The 18859-nt window shown below is 40.4% G+C and overlaps 1 protein-coding gene across 20 annotated transcripts in view; it reads right to left on the bottom strand.

Moving 5' to 3' along the window:
- Positions 1 to 18859, bottom strand: part of BAZ2B (bromodomain adjacent to zinc finger domain 2B) — a 248607-nt gene that overhangs the window by 92895 nt on the left and 136853 nt on the right. For all 20 annotated transcript variants that reach the window (XM_060777651.2, XM_060777489.2, XM_060777576.2 and 17 more), the window contains one exon: positions 4163 to 4327. In XM_060777651.2, the coding sequence (XP_060633634.2) occupies positions 4163 to 4325 (163 nt within the window). In that variant the 5' untranslated portion in view covers positions 4326 to 4327. The remainder of the gene's footprint in view (positions 1 to 4162; positions 4328 to 18859) is intronic.

Below are 18859 nucleotides of genomic sequence, written 5' to 3'. Positions count from 1 at the left end.
TTTTAGAGAGAGCATTTTAATTTAAATCCACAAAAATCAAAATCGCAAATGCTGAAGGACAACTGTAATTGTAAAAGGTATTGAGGCTTGAAACACAGTCCTACAAAACAATGGCTGGTATGAGTCTAAGAATGGGTCACGTTGGCAAATTACGGTTTGTACTTACTCTGCAAAACAAGACTGCGAATCAGTTGCATCTAAACTACTCCATAATACTTGAAGAAGCCAACTATGACCCAATATCATTAAAGTATGTCTTATCATGCTTACTTTAATATTATGAGAAAGATACATCTTGAAAATCAAACAATAATCTCTGGAGATTTAGGATGGAATTCACAAATTACTTGTTTTGGACAATTCTGATTTGGATATTACTTACTGTACAAAATTCTGATTCAGATGCTAATTACTGAGCAGAGATCTATTTTAAGGCTCATCTGAGTACATGGTTCTGACCCCTGGGTGAGATTATGCTTGTAGGAAAGCTTCGCAGGCACATTTGTAGTAATTGCTAATAGTTGACTCAGACCTCAGGGAAGTTCCACCAAAGTTCATGGGAATACTCAAAGCTTGCTCTGGAGTAAGAGGCTTATGATTCAGATCTCTAATTATAAATAGTATGTGTGATGTAATTACTATATTCAAATAACAAGCAATTGGACACATATTTTTTCCCAAATTCAAATTATAACTGATTTGAGAGTACTCACAGATAACATAGTATCTGTAATATAATCTATTTGGCACAACACCTAGAGTTCGAATTTGAGCTCAGTTGTTGCCTTGGGATTTGTGTGGCAAAGGTATTGAGGTTTATTACAAGCCTGCTTAATAGACTATTGATTACCACAAAGAAAATAATTATATTGAATTGGGAGAAACCTGATCCTCTCTAATTGCAAACCGAGAAGAAGGTGTTTTCGACTTTACATCACTGGCAACAATAACTGCTAATACTGTGTAAGATAAATAGTCAATTATACAAGTAGATTTTATTTTTTGCACTTTACACGCTGGGACCAATAAACTAACAATTTATCATTTGCTTTTCAAAGGTTATGTTAACAATGATACTGAGAGCTGATGAGAAAGGGAAGAAGGTGATTACTTTCTATCTTGATACTGGAATATCTTGCAAATGTGGTGTTTACTACATGTTATTGAACCATTCAGAGTGAAAAGCAAGCGCATAGCAATAGCAACGTAGCATAAGCTTCCAAATGTATCACATTATTAAATACAGGTGAAGTAACCTTTATACAGAATTCCAAAATCCAAATTTGTCCACATGGATGACATATATTCTGTATTAGAAACTAGAGCCGACGTAGTCTATCCAATGCAATTTTCTGAATCAGCACCCCAAACCGAATCTAAAGTTGACCAAAAACCTTTTTGGTACTAATGTTGGAGAGTGGTCCCTGGTCAAAGTGGTCCCTGGTCAAGCAGTCCCTGGTCAAGTTGTCCCTGATCAATAGAAACAGATAAGTGGCTCCCAACCTTTTTTTTTTGACCAGGTCAAAAAAAGGTCTGGAGCCACTGATCTATCTGTTTCTATTGCCTGTTTTTACTATAACTTATTGTCATGTTTTATTGTTTATTTTATTTAATTGAGCTGTCTCTGTTAATTATGCAATTGTTATTTTATGTTAATTGATGCTGTTTATGGTTTTTGCAAATTTGTTTATTCTTGTGTTCTGTGTTGCACTTTTGTGGTGCTGTTCTTAAGCCGGCCCAATTCCCTTTTGGGAGATGGTGGTGGGATATAAATAAAGCTGTGGTGGCTGCTGCTGCTGCTGTTGTTGTCGTCATCATCATCATCATCCATCCATCCATCCAGCCTAGCGAAAGTACCACACTACCTCTATCCGTCTGTCGGTCAGTCGGTCAGTCAGTAGATCTATCTATCTATCTATCTATCTATCTATCTATCTATCTATCTATCTATCTATCTATCTATCTATCTATCCCTCCTAACTTCCTCCCCCCTTCCATTTTCTATTTTTTATAAGTTGCAACAGGTATCATTCAAATTCTGAATTTTCTGTACTCTGAATACACCAAGAAACTACCATACAGCAAACCCTCTCTCACAATACATGCAATACATGCAATTCATACACACAATTACAATACAGGTGGCACTTATGCACATGCTTAAGAGCCATTTTGTTCCTAAATATTATGTCACATGTTTCAGAATTAATACCAAGCATTTACAAAAAAACTACAGAAGTTAAACCCTGGGGAGACTCTTCATGAATTAATTCCTGCACTGGAGGATAAAAGAACTTTTAGAGAACAGGTTGAAAAACTGTCAGACCTACAAGACTTTGTAATATATGCAGCAATTATTCCTATTACATTTAGTCGAGATTGGACTGAGAGACCCAGAACTCAAGCAATTCTATCACACTTTAGGTAACAAAACCAGGATAGTTAGTGCTTTCATCATGTTGTCAAACAGGATTCATACTCAGCATCTTTAGTAGTAGGTAGGTAGATATATTAATAGAAGAAGGGGGTGGAGGCAGGAAGAGATTTAAATCCCTCGTTTCCTCAGTGCCATTACCCTGATCCAACCATTCTTCCTGCTTGAGTGATATGATATATCTATATTTTAAATTAAGAGCATCTGGGACCAAAGATCTCCTGGGCTATGTCTGATTTGACACTGAAGTCACTCCTATGCGGAAAATATTGGCTAATTTTAAGCTACATGCAGGTTGGCATACGGGATCTGTAGGGCATAATATAGTGATGGAGACATATAATTATTAATAGCAGCATTAAGTACAAAAATCACTGTGGGCTTCAGTCCTACGGTATCTTGAATTACATCAGAGAGACTGTCAGAAGTTGCAGACCTTTTCTTCTTCTGTAGATAAAGATCTGCCCATAAAGATGCACCCAATACAGCAGTGGTGTCAAACTTGTGGCCCTCCAAATGTTTGAGCCTCCAAAAGCTCTAGCCAGAATGTCCAATGGCCAGGAATTCTGGGAGCTGAAGTCCAAAACACCTGGAGGGCCACAAGTTTGACACCATTGCAATACAGCATCAAAGCCCAAAATGGGATGTGCAGGACCTTGGGCACTCCTATTCTTCTGACATATCACAGAATATAATTGGTGAACTAAATCCCTGGCCGTTGGAAACAACTGGGCGTCAATGCCCACCCCCTCACCAAAAAATCCAGTAGGACTAAGGACACCATATTTCCTTTGTATTGATACTTCACTCCTTGTCTGTAGCCACCATCCCTGGATGAATCTACATTAATCACAATCTTTACATTGAAGAATGAATGCAGTTAGACACCATTTTAACTGTCATGATTCAATGCCATAGAGTCTTGAGCAGGGGCCCTCAAACATTTAAAGCAGAGGGCCGGTTCACTGTCCCTCAAACTGTTTGGGGGCCAGACTATATTTTGAGAAAAACAGGGACAAATTCTTATGCACACTGCAGATATATTATTTGCCCTGCAAAAAACATGAAATAACAACACAGTATTTAAAATTATGAACAAATTTAACCAGCAGCATTTCAATGGCAATGGTGGGCCTGCTTTTGGCTGATCAGATAGTCAAGTTAATTCAGATTGTTGTTGTTGTTGTTGTTAATGTGTGACTTGAAGTTGTTTCAGATTTAGAGTGACCCTAAGTCTAAAGTTTAGATCAGGGCCGAGTAGACCTTGGAGGGCTGCATCCAGCCCGCGGGCCTTAGTTTGAGAACCCCTAGTCTTGAGAGTTGGAGTTTGGTGAGACACCAACACTTTTTGGCAGAGAAGGCTAAATACCTTGTAAAACTACAATTACCATGGTTCCATAGCACTGAGCCATGGAGTTCTACAGTGTAGATTCACCCAAGGATGGTAGCTTCCAAATCAACAGAGCAGTGACAATACGCCACGATTTAGGTCAAAATTTCAGGGAGTTATCCAAGGTGCTGAATCCCATCCTCAATTAGATTTAGTGCCTAGTGAAGCTTCTTTAATGTTCAGACTAAAACTAGATAGCATATTCAAAATTCATTGAAATGGGAGCCACAACCTGCTATGGCATCCTTCGCCTGTGTGTTCAAAAATAATAATTCTGGAATCACCTATATGATTTCAATTGATGTAAGTGCATCATATTGTAAAATGACACTACTTACCACAGGTGTTGATTGTGGAGCTTAGCGATGCAGCTCCAGTGGAAAGGCCACCTTTGGAAACTGCCAAAACAACAGAAGAGGATGAAGAAGAAGAAGCAGGAGACGATGTAGCTGTTGTAGAGGAGGACGCTGCTGTGGATGTTAACCGCTCTCCAGACTCCATAGCTGTAAGGGGGAAATGACACAAAACGGGAGGGTTAATGCATATCAAATATTTCACCTTATTGGAAGCATAATTGCAGTAGTAACAAATTTGCTCATGCAAGAGAAACAAGCTCTATAGCATTTCTGAAACACAAATCTCTGCCATAGTACCATCAGATGCGGTTTGTTTTTGTCCTTCACACTATATTTTCAATTCTACAATAGAACTAAGCTTTCTAGAGTTTTGACTTCGGAACATGCAGTCTCGTTGAAATAGGTCTCACTGAAATAGGTCTCACCGTCTCCAGTTCCCGTGTTGACAGATTACAAAGGGAAGACTTTTATAGCTGGCATATATATTTTTAAATGGCTTCTACTTCACACTTAATTTATACAAAGAATTAAAGAGAATTTTGCACACATAGGAAATGTGTGGTCCTCTAGATGGGATTGAACTATAATGCCATAGTTCTATCTATGATGACTACAGGACCTGAGGGATTGCAATCCAACAACATCTGGGTGTTATATAATAACTACAGAACAATACAGGAACTTGTAAGAATGTCTTGAAATCATTTATTTTCTAGTTACCATTTCCCAACAGAGGAAAAAACCTAATATATCCACGGGCCTGAGAAAAAGTATAGTACCACCGAGGCTCAACGTTTTAAAAGTACTTCCTAAAGACACGTCTGCAAAAATTACAGAGTGCCTCTTTGATGGATCTATTTACGGCACTTTGGAAAGTAGGCCTATGACTCTCTTGAATACATTAGCACTTCCTTTCTGCTTAATTTTTTTTTAAAGTTTCAAAAATTGTTCTCCCACTTTTTGGGTTCTATTTAGGCAACTCGCTAATTATTTCAGTTTTAAAAAGATACCCGGCATAAAATTATACAATCTGTCTTAATGGTTTTTGACGAAGTGTTGGGCAGAATTAAATTACCGGTGGCAATGGATAAAATTAGTTCTCCGTTGGAAAAGAATTCCAAAAAATCTCATATAAATATATGGTAGAAACATAACCATAAATAGTAAAATGCTTTAAATAAAAGAAATAAAATCAAAAATAATTTAAGGTTCTAAGAGCAGAAGCATCTCATATAGTTGCTTTGAGCCAACTAAAGTAACTTGCCACTAACTATGTTGTGTATAAGCCTACAAATTTTAATCAAAAAATCAACCCCCCGAAGTGGGTTGATTTATCCACATGTCAGTATAGCATGTAAAGGTAAAGGTTTCTTCTTGACATTAAGTCTAGTCGTGTCCAACTCGGGGGATGGTGCTCATCTACATTTCTAAGGCGAAGGGCCAGCGTTGTCCGTAGACGCCTCCAAGGTCATGTGGCCGACATGTCTGCATTGAGCACTGTTACCTTCCCGCCGAAGTGGTACCTATTGTTCTACTCACATTTGCATGTTTCAAACTGCTAGGTTAGCAGAAGCTGAGGTAACAGCAGGAGCTCACCCCGCTCTCCAGATTCGAACCACTGACCTTTTGGTCAGGAAGTTCAGCAGCTCAGCAGTTTAAGCTGCTGCCTCACCAGTTATGAGTACTGTACCTTATTTCTTATCAAAAGAGAACATGTCATGCATTTGTGGTGTTTGTGGTGCCTTTGTTAAGAAAAGGACCATTTTGTATTTTGAAGGAGTTGGGTAAACTTGAGAGAGAGAAATAGGCCACCTGAAACCTGTGCAATGTATTTTCTTCAGTCTCAAACGTAGTGAAAGCATGTCTTTAAGACTACTGTCCTATACATTGAATGCTATGGGGAATATTTAGGCCTGCTTTGTCCCACTAATTTTAATAAGACTTGCTACATAATTCTATACAAGCCGACCCAAATGAAAGTCACTGATCAGTGAAGTTGGCTCCCAATGCATCAATGGTTCTTAACCTGTGGGCTGCGGACCACCAGCGGGCTGTGCAAGGTCGAAAATCTTGTCCACGAGCCTCCTTCCTCTGTTTATTTTATTTTATTTATTGTATTTCCGATCCTTTCACACCAACTGCCACTCCTTCCCTGTCGCTGACCATGGCATATGTTCTGTATCAGAAACTTGAGCTGATGTGGTCTATCCAATGCAATTTTCTGAATTGGCACCACAAACAGAATCTAAAGTTGACCAAAAACTGATTCGTAACCCTTTTGGTACTAAAGTTGGAGAATGGTCCCTGCTCAAAGTGGTCCCTGGTCAAGTAATCCCTGGTTAAGCAGTCCCTGGTAAAGTGGTCAAAAAAGGTTGGGAACCACTGCAATACACAATCACAACTTTAGTTATGGCTAACTTTAGCCATCTGGAGAGGCAATATATTTAGCATTATTTGTTGATTATGTTAGTATAAATATGAAGTTATGTTACATATGAAACTTTCAGTCCAAAACTCAACACCTAGTATAATATACATGAAGAGTTCTATTGCTTCCCACTCAAGTAAATGTTTATGCTGAGAAACTAGGTATTAACAGATAAATGTATTATATTTTCTTCTTTGATAAATGCCAAGCTCTTTTGAACACTCATATCAGCATGCTTCATCATAACTATAATAAATACTGCAATCTAGATGATAAAATCACTAGTAAGATTTTCACACAAGATCATTTGCAATGTATGATATTCCATAAATCAGCTCTGAAAACCGGAGTATTTTGAAGCAATATGAGCAAACATTAATAATTTAATGTGCAATAGATTTGACACACATTTATTTATCTAAGGAGAAAATGGGGGAAATGTTCACATTTGACAATTATATGCTTGAAAATCAAAGGGAAAATGGATAAATAATTTAAAAAATCCATGTGTATTATACAGCTAGATTGTAAACATAAGCAGTAACATAGTTTACGACATGTTGATCAATGTCGCTGTTTCAGTGAGATGACACCAAGACATTATCCATATTGTCCACCATTGTGTTTCAACAGACATTCGAATTTTGTTTTTAATTTAAGACTAAACCTTAATTGTACCCAGTTAGTTCATTACTCTAAACCACAGCAGATGGCTGACATTGTAAGAGATAATCCCTGAAAGAGTCATTAGTGAGGATCAGGAATAATTAGACTGCAACCCCAAAGGTTCATAAAACAGAATAAAAAGTATCAATATGTGGACAGCTATTTCTATAAAAAGCAACAAGTGCTGATAACATTTTTGTTCCTTTTACAAAGCATAGACAAGAATATACATGAGACTGAGTTAAAATGAATGCATTTATTTATTTATTTTCTTCCTAAAAGTATACATCACCAAACTGGTAATCCTTTGGGATGGTTTTTAATGAAAACTTAGAACAATTAATAATGTTTTAATTGTTCTTTGTTGTTGTAGGCATTGAATTGTGCCATTTGTAAACCGCCCTGAGTTGCCTTTGAGCTGAGAAAGGCGGTATATAAATATGGTCAATAAATAAATAAATAAATAAATAAATAAATAAATAATGGTAACACACTTCTATTGATTATCTTCCAATAATTATTCATTTTATTTATTTATTTCCTGCATTTGTAACCCGCCCTTCTCACCCTCGAGGGGGGACTCAGGGCGGCCTCACAGCAAGCACCATCCGGTGCTGTCACAATGATAAACATTCAACAATACAATTAAAAGCATTAAACAATTAATTAAAACAGTTAATTAAAAACAATTAATTAAAAACAGTCAATTAAACAATCAATTAAAATAAGCCAATTAAAATCCAAATCCAGGTCCGGTCAATTCATTATTGAAATAAAGAAATAAAAGGTCAGCTGTGCTATTAAAATATAATAATGTAACATGTAAAATATAGATATATATTAAATTCCAGAAACAGATATGATAATGAAAAATTAAAAATGATTACTCTGCCATTGTAGCAGCAGCAGGAGTACAAATAAACACAGGTAAAGAAGGCAGAGAAGGAAGGTGAAGAAAGTCCTTGTCATTGCTATCAGAAAGGAAAGTTGCAACTTTCAGAGCAGCCGGCTTTTGCAATGCAGCCTGTTTACAAGGTGGGTCCTTGGCGATATGGGAAGACAGGCTTGGAAAACTATCAGTTCCAAAGGACAAGTGATTTTCCAGACCAGCATTTCCAGAAATACCTGGCCTTGAGGACTGTCCACAAACCAGATATTGCAGAAACAGGGTGCTCAGGAGTCTGCAGATTTCCCTCCTAGGGACAGGAACAACAACCATTATCCCTGCTTTCCTTTGAGTCTTCTGAACAACTCCACAAACAGTAATCTCTGCTAGGATTGCAGGCTGTTATAGCGGTGCACCAAAAAAAATGTTGGCTTAAATGGCCTACTAGAAGAAGCATGCCTTAGCTTTGTATCTAAAAGGAATATAATGAAGACCCTAGCTAGACCTCCCTACCATATCCAACATTTTCAGAGATGAAAACCTGCAAATGTGTGGTGAAACAACAAGAGGCAAACATTATTGTTGAGGAAGAACAAATAAACTATTATTTTAAACAGATAACCCCTGAAATTTATGCATGACCCATGATGGGGGAAAAATCCAACAAGCCTACAGTAAATGGCAAAACTCCAGCCCCTCTTCTCCCTCTCACTGAGATAACTGAACACAAACTACGCACTTTTGCATTTTGGAATCAGTTTGCTGCAATTGAAGTAAGCCAAGGACAAAGGAAGTGGGAGGAAAAGAGAAAAATTTGGGCATCTTAAAAGCAGCCGAAAAAGTGGGACACCCGAGGATTAAAACTGGGAATATCTCCGCTAAACAAGGAACAGATGGAGGGTATACTAACAGATTGGAAGAGGACTATAAAAAAGACTTTTTCCTTGGGAGCCACCCCACTACACTCCTGTCTGGAGCCACAGTTAAAGAAGAGCCTATGAAGATGACCTTATTCATTGGACAAGAACATAGGAGAGAAGGAGCTGCTTCAGGGAAACTTGACTGTTACTTGGAATGACAACATCAATGATCCAAAGTTTTTTTCTTTTCCACAATCGTGAGGTCTGGTGTATTGTGTTCCAAAACTTTGGATTCGAATGTCCCACAGTATTTTTGCGTGATTATTTTCCACTACCTTTGCAGGTTTATGATCCCAGCAGTTCTTTACTACTGGCAGGTGGTACTTGTGACATAAGTTCCAATGAATCATTTGGGCCACATAGTTGTGCCTCTGTTTGTAGTCTGTCCGATTTCCTTGCAGTAGCTGAAGATTATTATTATTATTATTATTATTATTATTATTATTATCAGAAACAAGATGAGTTCACAGCAAACAAGATCACTCTGCTGACTGTTGTTGTTGTTGTTTTTATTAAAGATCAATGACCAAGAGTAGGCAAAGTGTGCCCACAGGACTCCCCAGAAATAAAAAACTGCTGCACATTTGGAAGCTCCTTGGAACAGAACAAAATTAAAACTCAAAAAATCTTTGCAAAAGAAAATTCAAAACAATTTTTGCCCAAAATATCCACCAGGGAGTATAGAGTATATTTCCACAACATTTTATATCTTGCCTCAATACTAATTTAAAAAAGGTATCTTTTTGAAACTCTAAACACAGTAAAATGTCCCAATTGCAACTAAAGGCATTTAAAGACAAAATATTTTAAAATGGTGTTTGTTTGTTTTCAGAAGCAGGTGCAACTTTCCAAGGTTTCTAATGTGGCCCCTTAGCCTTCCTTTGGTAATACAATGTTTGTTTGGTTTTTTTCTCTCCACCACCATGTATGTCTTCTAGGCCTTATCTTCTTCATTCTGGCTTGGATGCAATCTTTTCTTCTAGGTTGCTTAGCGATAAGCAATATTTCTTATATACTTAGATATCTAGCTGTACTAGAAAGCCTGAAGAGTGTGCAGCCTTTCAAATAACTAGCAAAAGTCTTCCCTTTCTTTTTTACGTACTTACTTCTTTTGTAAATACTTCAAAGCTAACTGAAATGCAGTCAAACAAGCCAGTAAATAAATGATGTGTTTCATAAAAACTGACATATCAATCAAATAAAAAACTGCATATTCCAGAACAAGATGCGCACACCAAGGAGAAAGAAGTATGGTGTAATACCTTTGGCTCTCTGCTTGTACCTTTCAAATCAAACACATTAATTAATACTTAGTATTTCCTTCTTCTGCTTTGTGAAGTGGATTTCATAGAACTGTATTCATCTGCTTGCCTATTGATCCAATTAGCTGCAGAATTACAGGTTAATGTTGGACAGGATATGTTATTAAGGGGAGAAGACTGGTCTCACCGGGAATATGTAGGGTATGTAGAATCAACATGACCTCCATTGACAAGTGCTCCCAAACATTAGCTGTCTCAAGCTGAAATAACCTTCTGTAGTGCAGAGGGACCACTTTTTCCATTACCAGACCATTTTACAAAATATATGAAAATCCATTGAATGACCTTGGTCAAATCACTCTTTTTCTCATTCTCAGAGGAAGCCAAAGGGAACCCCACTCTGAACAAACCTTGCTAAGAAAAACTTGTGACAAGTTTACCTTAGTGTCGCCATAAGTCAGAAATGATTTGAAGGCATGCAACTACAACTAACAATACTAAAGCCTATTAAACCTATAATATGATTATTTTTATTATTAATGACTATTGTTTTGCCAAAGATGGAGCACTTTGTGGCATAGAACTATCTCGTTCACATTGCTCACTTCTCCAAACAGAAGTGAACAATCTGAGCAAGATTGTTTTATGCCACAAAGTCTGTTGCTCTTGGAAGTCTCTCACATTCTTTTTTGCCAAACAGATTTGTTCAGGTTTTATGATAAGATTCTGAGTAAATGGAAGTATGGGATTATCAGATCTATTTTATTTTACATTTCAATTACAGTACAACATGGTGAAAATAAGTTAATATTCAGTAACTTTGTTTTGGATTACAATCCATTTTAGTACATCTATATCCTAAAGGAGCCTCCAGTGGCACAGTGAGTTAAAGCACTGAGCTGCTGAATTTGTGGCCACAGGTTCGAATCTAGGGAGTGGGATGAGCTCCCACTGTTAGCCCCAGCTTCTGCCAAACTATCAGTAAGAAAACATGCAAATGAAAGAACATCAATAGGTACTGCTCCGGCAGGAAGATAACAGTGCTCCATGAAGTCATGCTGGCTACATGACCTTGGAAGTATCTACGGACAACACTGGCTCTTCGGCTTAGAAATGTAGATGAGCACCAACTCCCAGAGTTGGACACGACGGGACTTAATGTCAGGGGAAAAGCTTTACCTTTACCTTGTATCATCAAAATCATTTTGAGAAAAATGTAAGGTTGGCTAACAAATCCATCTGACATATACTGTTTGATAACTCAACCTGATATTGACAAAGTATTTAATCAGGACTGAAACCAAACATCAAAAATATATGATTCCTTGGTGTGAATACACAATGCCTAATCTAAATCTTGTAATTAGCTTAACATGAATTAGTATGAATGTTTATATCTTATAAACCAAAAATATTAGGTGTTAAAAGTGTTTCTGCTCCTGTCAGGATCTAACTCCATCCATCTGACCAGGTGCCCCATCCCGCAGACCGCAAATTTCGAAAGCGTCTACCTGAGGGTGGGTGACCGGGACAGTATAGGGATTCTAGTAGTGTACCGTCCACCTCGCTGCACTACAGTCTCCCTACCTGAGCTAGCGGGGGTGGTCTCGAGCCTGGCATTGAAGTCTCAACGGCTTCTTGTGCTGGGAGACTTCAACGTCCATGCCGAGACGACCCTCACAGGCGCGGCTCAGGACTTCATGTCTGCCATGGCAACCATGGGGCTGTCCCAACAAATATCTGGCCCCACCCACTGTGCTGGACACACATTGGATTTGGTTTTCTGTCAGGGATGGGAACAGGGTGGCGGTGTGGAGGAGTTGTCCATCTCTCCGTTGCCATGGACCGACCACTTCCTGATCAGATTTAGGCTCCCCTAACCTCTGCAAAGGTGGAGGACCCATTAAGATGGTCCGCCCCAGGAGACTGATGGATCCGAATGGCTTCCTGATGGCTCTTGGGGATTTTCCCGCCACCTCGGTAGGTGACCATGTCGAAGCCTTGGTGGCTCTCTGGAATGGGGAGATGACCAGGGCTATTGACATGATTGCTCCGGAACGTCCCCTCTCAAGTAGCCGAGCTAAACCAGCCCCTTGGTTTACTGAGGAGCTGGCAGCTATGAAGCGAAGGAAGAGGGAACTAGAGAGCGTGTGGCGTTCGGAACCGAGCGAGTCAAACCGAGCACGGTTTGTGTCCTTTCTTAGGGCATATGCCGCGGCAATAAAGACCGCAAAGAAAACTTTCTTTGCGGCCACTATTGCGTCTGCAAAGAACCGTCCGGCGGAGCTGTTTCGGATTGTCAGAGGTCTTTTAACTCCCGCCTCTGCAGGTGGGAGCCCTGACAATTCGGTCGCGCGCTGTGAAGCATTTGCTCGGTTCTTCGCAGACAAAGTCGCCTTGATCCGTTCTGGGCTGGACGCCGCGTTAGATGCAGACTCTGTGGATGTAACGAGAGCACCTGCTTGTCCTATTTTGTTGGATTCTTTTCAGTTTGTGAAACCCGAGGATGTGGACAAGATACTTGGAGGAATGAGGCCCACCACGTCCATCCTAGACCCCTGCCCATCCTGGCTTCTGAGAGAGGCCAGAGGGGGATTGGCCGAGTGGGTAACAGTGGTGGTGAATGCCTCCCTTCGGGAAGGCAAGATTCCAGCGAGCCTAAAACAGGCTATTATAAAGCCGCTGTTGAAGAAGCCATCACTGGACCCCACTAAATTGGACAACTTTTGGCCTGTTTCCAATCTCCCCTTTTTGGGCAAAGTCATGGAAAGCGTGGTGGCCTCACAACTCCAGGTATTCTTGAGAGACACGGATTATCTGGATCCGGCACAGTCTGGTTTCAGACCGGGGCATGGTACCGAGACGGTCTTGGTCGCCTTAGTGGATGATCTGCGCCGGGAGCTAGACAGGGGGAGTGTGTCCCTGTTGGTGCTCCTGGACCTCTCAGCGGCCTTCGATACCGTCGACCACGGTATCCTTCTGGGGCGCCTTGCGGAAATGGGTCTTGGAGGCATTGCTTTGCGGTGGCTCCGGTCATTTCTGGAGGGTCGCACCCAGAAGGTGTCATTGGGGGACTCCTGTTCCGCACCACAACCTTTGACTTGTGGGGTGCCACAGGGTTCCATACTGTCCCCCATGCTGTTTAACATCTACATGAAGCCGCTGGGTGAGATCATCCGGAGTTTCGGGGTGCGGTGTCATCTGTACGCAGATGATGTCCAACTCTGTCACTCCTTCCCACCTGCTACTAAGGAGGCTGTCGAGGTCCTGAACCGGTGCCTGGCCGCTGTAACGGTCTGGATGAGGGCGAACAAACTGAAACTAAATCCAGACAAGACAGAGGTACTCCTGGTCAGTCGCAAGGCCGAACGGGATATAGGGTTACAGCCTGTGCTGGACGGGGTCGCACTCCCCTTGAAGGCGCAGGTTCGCAGCTTGGGTGTGACCCTGGATTCATCGTTGAGCCTGGATCCCCAGGTTTCAGCGGTGACCAGGGGAGCATTTGCACAGCTTAGGCTCGTGCGCCAGCTGCGCCCGTATCTCGGGAAGTCTGACTTGGCCACGGTGGTACACGCTCTTGTCACATCCCACCTGGATTACTGCAACGCTCTCTACGTGGGGCTGCCCTTGAAGACGGCCCGGAAGCTTCAGCTGGTCCAGCGTGCGGCAGCCATGTTACTAACTGGAGCGGGTAGCAGGGAGCACACAACGCCCTTGTTGTCCCAGCTTCACTGGCTGCCGATTTGCTACCGGACCCAATTCAAGGTGCTGGTCTTGGCCTACAAAGCCCTAAACGGTTCCGGCCCAAAATACCTTTCTGACCGCATCTTGGCCTACGAGCCCACGAGGACCTTGAGATCGTCTGGGGAGGCCCTTCTCTCGATCCCGCCTGCATCACAGGCACGGCTGGCGGGGACGAGGGAGAGGGCCTTCTCGGTGGTGGCCCCCCGGCTGTGGAACACTCTCCCGGCACACATCAGACAGGCGCCCTCCCTCATGTCCTTTCGAAAAAGCCTTAAGACCTTGCTGTTCGAGAGGGCATTTAATTAAGTGCTAAGCAACAACATTACGGTAATGAGAACTGGAATGGTATAAGGAAAATGAGACTGGCTATGATTCTACTAAGAGACGAAGCGGATTTTTATGTAGTTTGTATTTGTTGTATAGTCATATGTTGTTGATACTGACCTCTGTAACTGTCTTTTTATGTGTACTGTACACCGCCATGAGTCGCCCGTAAGGGCTGAGAATGGCGGTCAATAAGTGCATCTAATAAATAATAAATAAAATAATAACTATGGCTATTGGTAGACCAGGAAAAGGCTGCTACCAGGAGTGGTGTTTGGGGTTTCCTATTACCCCCTCTCTCCAACCATGGATGGCAACATATTCCATTCCCACCACAACAATCCAGCCCACTTCATATTCTGGGCCACGATTTTAGGCCACAAATGACCTATAACACTCCAAGATTCTAGGAGATTCACATCTTGTAGAGAATCATTTCACGAAAAAATGGTAGGGTATGCATTTAAAACTCTACGCCCTTCCACCCCTCAAACACTCAAAATATATGTTTATTTCCCAGAGGCTTTGGGGGAGACACTTTTGGGGGGGGGGGGGGAATAAATGAGCCCTGAAATAAGTGGGAAAAGACCTTTCTGCCATAGTTGGCATTAACCGCTGCCTAACTAAAAAAACTTTTTATAACCTAACTCTTAACATTTTGCTCATGTTATATGAACAACATAGCCCTCCATACATATTATGGGAATTCACCACAATAGCAACCAATAAAAGTGGGTCAGGTTTCAAACAAGACCATAATAAAGAAATAAAAATGTTACAAACAAATGATAGAAACAATGAGAATATTTCAAGCAATGTTAAGCTCAATAACCTATGCTCATGAGCCGCAAGCCAGGATGTTGTGTGCCTTTTAAGTCTTTTCCAACCTATGACTACAAATCTATCATGGGGTTTTCATGGGGAAATGCCTCTGAGAGAGTATGACTTGCCACCAGTAGATTCATCCAGTGGATTTCCATGGCTGAGTAGGGGTTCAAACCCGAGTCTCCAGTGTCCTAGTCTAGGACCCGAATCAGTAACCTACATTAGTTCTCACAACCAAGATAAATAACCAGAAAAATTCAGACCTGAATAGAATACCAACAAGCTACAAGATAGATGAGAAAAACTCATAGAAAACAACTATATCCAATTTTGACATGTCAAATGAGAAAAAGAAATAAGTTTCATACGTATCCAATCTATGTATCATGACAAAACTTAAGTACAATAGCAAAACGATCACTGCTGGGAACTTTAGCAGTTGTTTCATTGGCATTCTTCAATGGGTTACTTTCAGTGTTCAACACACCAGTTTGCAATACTATATAAGCTCAACCTACTATGCTAGCTTTTTCCAAGGCAGCATTCTTGGAATACATATTGGCATGTAGACTGCATTCATTATATATTGATGACAGAGAGAGAATTTTGTATGAATTCTCCACAAAACTATCAAATATTCTCCTCTGATTTTAGCAGCAACCTAAGCTTTTAAAATGGTTACAAAACTGGAAGTTATTCTATGTGTTTTAAATTCTTGTTGGAGGTTAACTATCAAAACGTTTCAGCCCATTCTAAGCCAAAACAAGCAGGTTATTCCTGCTTCTGTTTGGTTTCTTTTTCTTTTTTAATGGTTATATACTACTGGATAAAATGATTACTTGCTAAAAGCATTCTGACACAAGTCAAAGATCTTGTTTAAACATGCACTTGCTGTATGAGTTAAGTCAAAACAAAACAAAAAATCAACAACCATGGACTGAAATATCTATCTCTTTTTATTTTCTTTTTTAATCTTTGTGAGCAGCCTAGAGTCATATATGGGGAGAAAGACATGACGTAAAGTAAATGCCATACTTCATTGCTTAATACTCACAGCTCTAAACAATTTGGGCCCAGCTTACTTGAAGGACCGCATCTCTTCCTACAAACCCACACAAAGCTTGAGATCAGCAGGAGAGGCCCTTCTCTCGGTCCCACCACTGTCACAGGTGCACTTGGTGGGAATGACAGAGAGGGCCTTCTCGGTGGTGCCCCCACAGCTCTGGAACTCCCTTCCGAGAGGGGTGTAATCAGTCCCCTCCTTACTAGCCTTTCATAGCAAATTAAAATCTTTTTATGGGACCAGGTCTTTCCTGATGACCTTGAATAGGCAGCGGTCAGACAGCTCCAATATATACATTCTTAGTAGCTACATTAGATCTGGCAATATCTCTATATACAATTCATTGTGATTTATTAATCTGTTTAATTTTTGATATGTATCATGTGTTATTTGTTTCCTGTGCTTTGTGATGTTTTGGTTGAATTTCATGCTATGTTATTTTGCTGTTTTAGCCATGTACACCACTTTGAGTCCCACTCATGGGAGAAAAACAGGATAAAAATAAATAAATAATAATATATGTGGTTAAAAAAATTGAGGCCTTTGGGGTGTCTCCCAGTTGGCAGTCACGGGCCTCTACACACATAGGCCTCTACACACAAGAGAGTGAAGCTTACAGGGATTTCTTTGCCTGCCGGCAACCAAAAAACCCTTCCTGTACTGTAATTTTATTGCATTTTATATAACTTCACATTTTACAAAAAACCTTAAACAGTCTTAGCTACACTGAATGAAGATGCTGGAAAGGTGGGATATACAATTTTTTTTGCAGTCAATAAGTGAAAGAAGCTTTGTTTTTGTTTTTCAAAGGCATCTGAACTTATTTTCCTTTCTCTGTCAAAGCAAAAAATAAAAGTTTTCCTCAACAAGGCAAATTTCTTTGATCACTGCATGGCTCTTAAAAACTCACATATATTCCCAGTTGATCTCTGATTCCCCTTCTGATTCTTACGCAGTTGTTTTATCACCAAGTTTTGTTTCATCTGTACTTTATTCCTATACCTGTAGGTCATCCTCCAGGCAGGCGCATTCAACTAAGTGCCAAAAATTAGGAGTCAATCTTTCTGCTCTGTGGGAATTTACGAGATTAGTCACAAAAGTGTTGGAACAGGCACTGGCAGGATCCCCCCTTCCCATTACAGCTATGTCCATGATTATGAATCATGATGCAACAAGGATTTTTTTTCAACACCAGAAGAATCGGGTGGGAAGAGCAAAATGATTAGAAAGGCGAAACCTCTGGAGAAATATGAGCTAAATGTCACAACACATCTCTACCCTTGCACAATAGACCCTGACTTTCAGGCTCACGCTGCTGTCTTCGGAGAACAAGAATTACAGGTAATTAATTTTATTCCTTGACACAGTGTCTTCATAATTGGCACAATGGGAAATGAAGTACATAAGATCTACTGAAAAATGTTTAATGAAGTTTTACTAAAAGGGATTACATTCCAAGTTTCCCAGAGTGGTAGAGGACAGGTACCATCTATACTCATGAATAAGTCGACCTCAAGTATAAGTCGAGGGCAGGTTTTGGGACCAGAATTATGGAATTTGAGATTATTTGCAAAAAAAAAAGTCATTGTGCGGAAAGGACAAAGCACCAAGCTGCCCTTGCTGTTGCTGCCATTCCCCCAACCAGGCACTGGAAGAGGAAGAAGAGGAGACGGCAGTAGTAGTAGAGCAGTGGTTCTCAGCCTGTGGGTCCCCAGGTGTTTTGGCCTACAACTCCCAGAAATCCCAGCTAGTTTACTAGCTGTTAGGATTTCTGGGAGTTGAAGACCAAAAGATCTGGGGACCCACAGGTTGAGAACCACTGTAGTAGAGAGTTGGTGTTTCTTTTAGGTTCCCACAATATGTATTGAGTTCTTGTCCTTTGCCACTGTAATCGGAAAAAGGACTGGTTAATTTTTTAAAGAAAAGTTAAAGTACTTCTTTATAATGATCTGTGGATAAATCAACCACTTTTGGGGGTTGTTTTTTGACTAAAATTTCTATACTTACACGAGTGTATAGGGTACTCTAACCAATGTGGGCTGCTGTTTATATCCTACTCATTTGTGGCTAGTTAACATGTAGTACACTTATATAATTCTGCAGCACTTGTGAGCATTTCTTCATTTATTTACCATCAGTGGGACTGATTCTCCTTCTTAGGCCCCTGCTACACTGCCATATAATCCAGATTATCAAATCAGATAATCCTCATTATCTGCTATATGAATCTACACTGCCATATAATCTGGTTCAAAACAGATAATCTGGATTTTATATGGCAATGTAGAAGGGGCCTTAGACGTAGCCCACAGTATGGTTTCCTCATCTGCTCCAGAGCAATGGGGGATGCATAGTAAAGAATGAGATACTTTGATGTTGGGAAATTCAGTGTACTCCATAAAAATCCCAAAAGTCATGAAGTCAGGCTGCAGAATCCTTTCACTCTTTTCACATCCCAGTGCATTTCCTTTTAGTAAGTAGGAACTAAAAGAAAGATTATAAAGGATGGAATACGGGATGGATTTAAAGTGTGGGAATACACTACAATCTGTGGCTCTCGT

This window comes from Anolis sagrei, chromosome 1, assembly GCF_037176765.1.
Source record: "Anolis sagrei isolate rAnoSag1 chromosome 1, rAnoSag1.mat, whole genome shotgun sequence".
Lineage (NCBI taxonomy): Eukaryota > Metazoa > Chordata > Lepidosauria > Squamata > Dactyloidae > Anolis > Anolis sagrei.
This window is presented reverse-complemented; position numbering and strand designations above follow the sequence as displayed.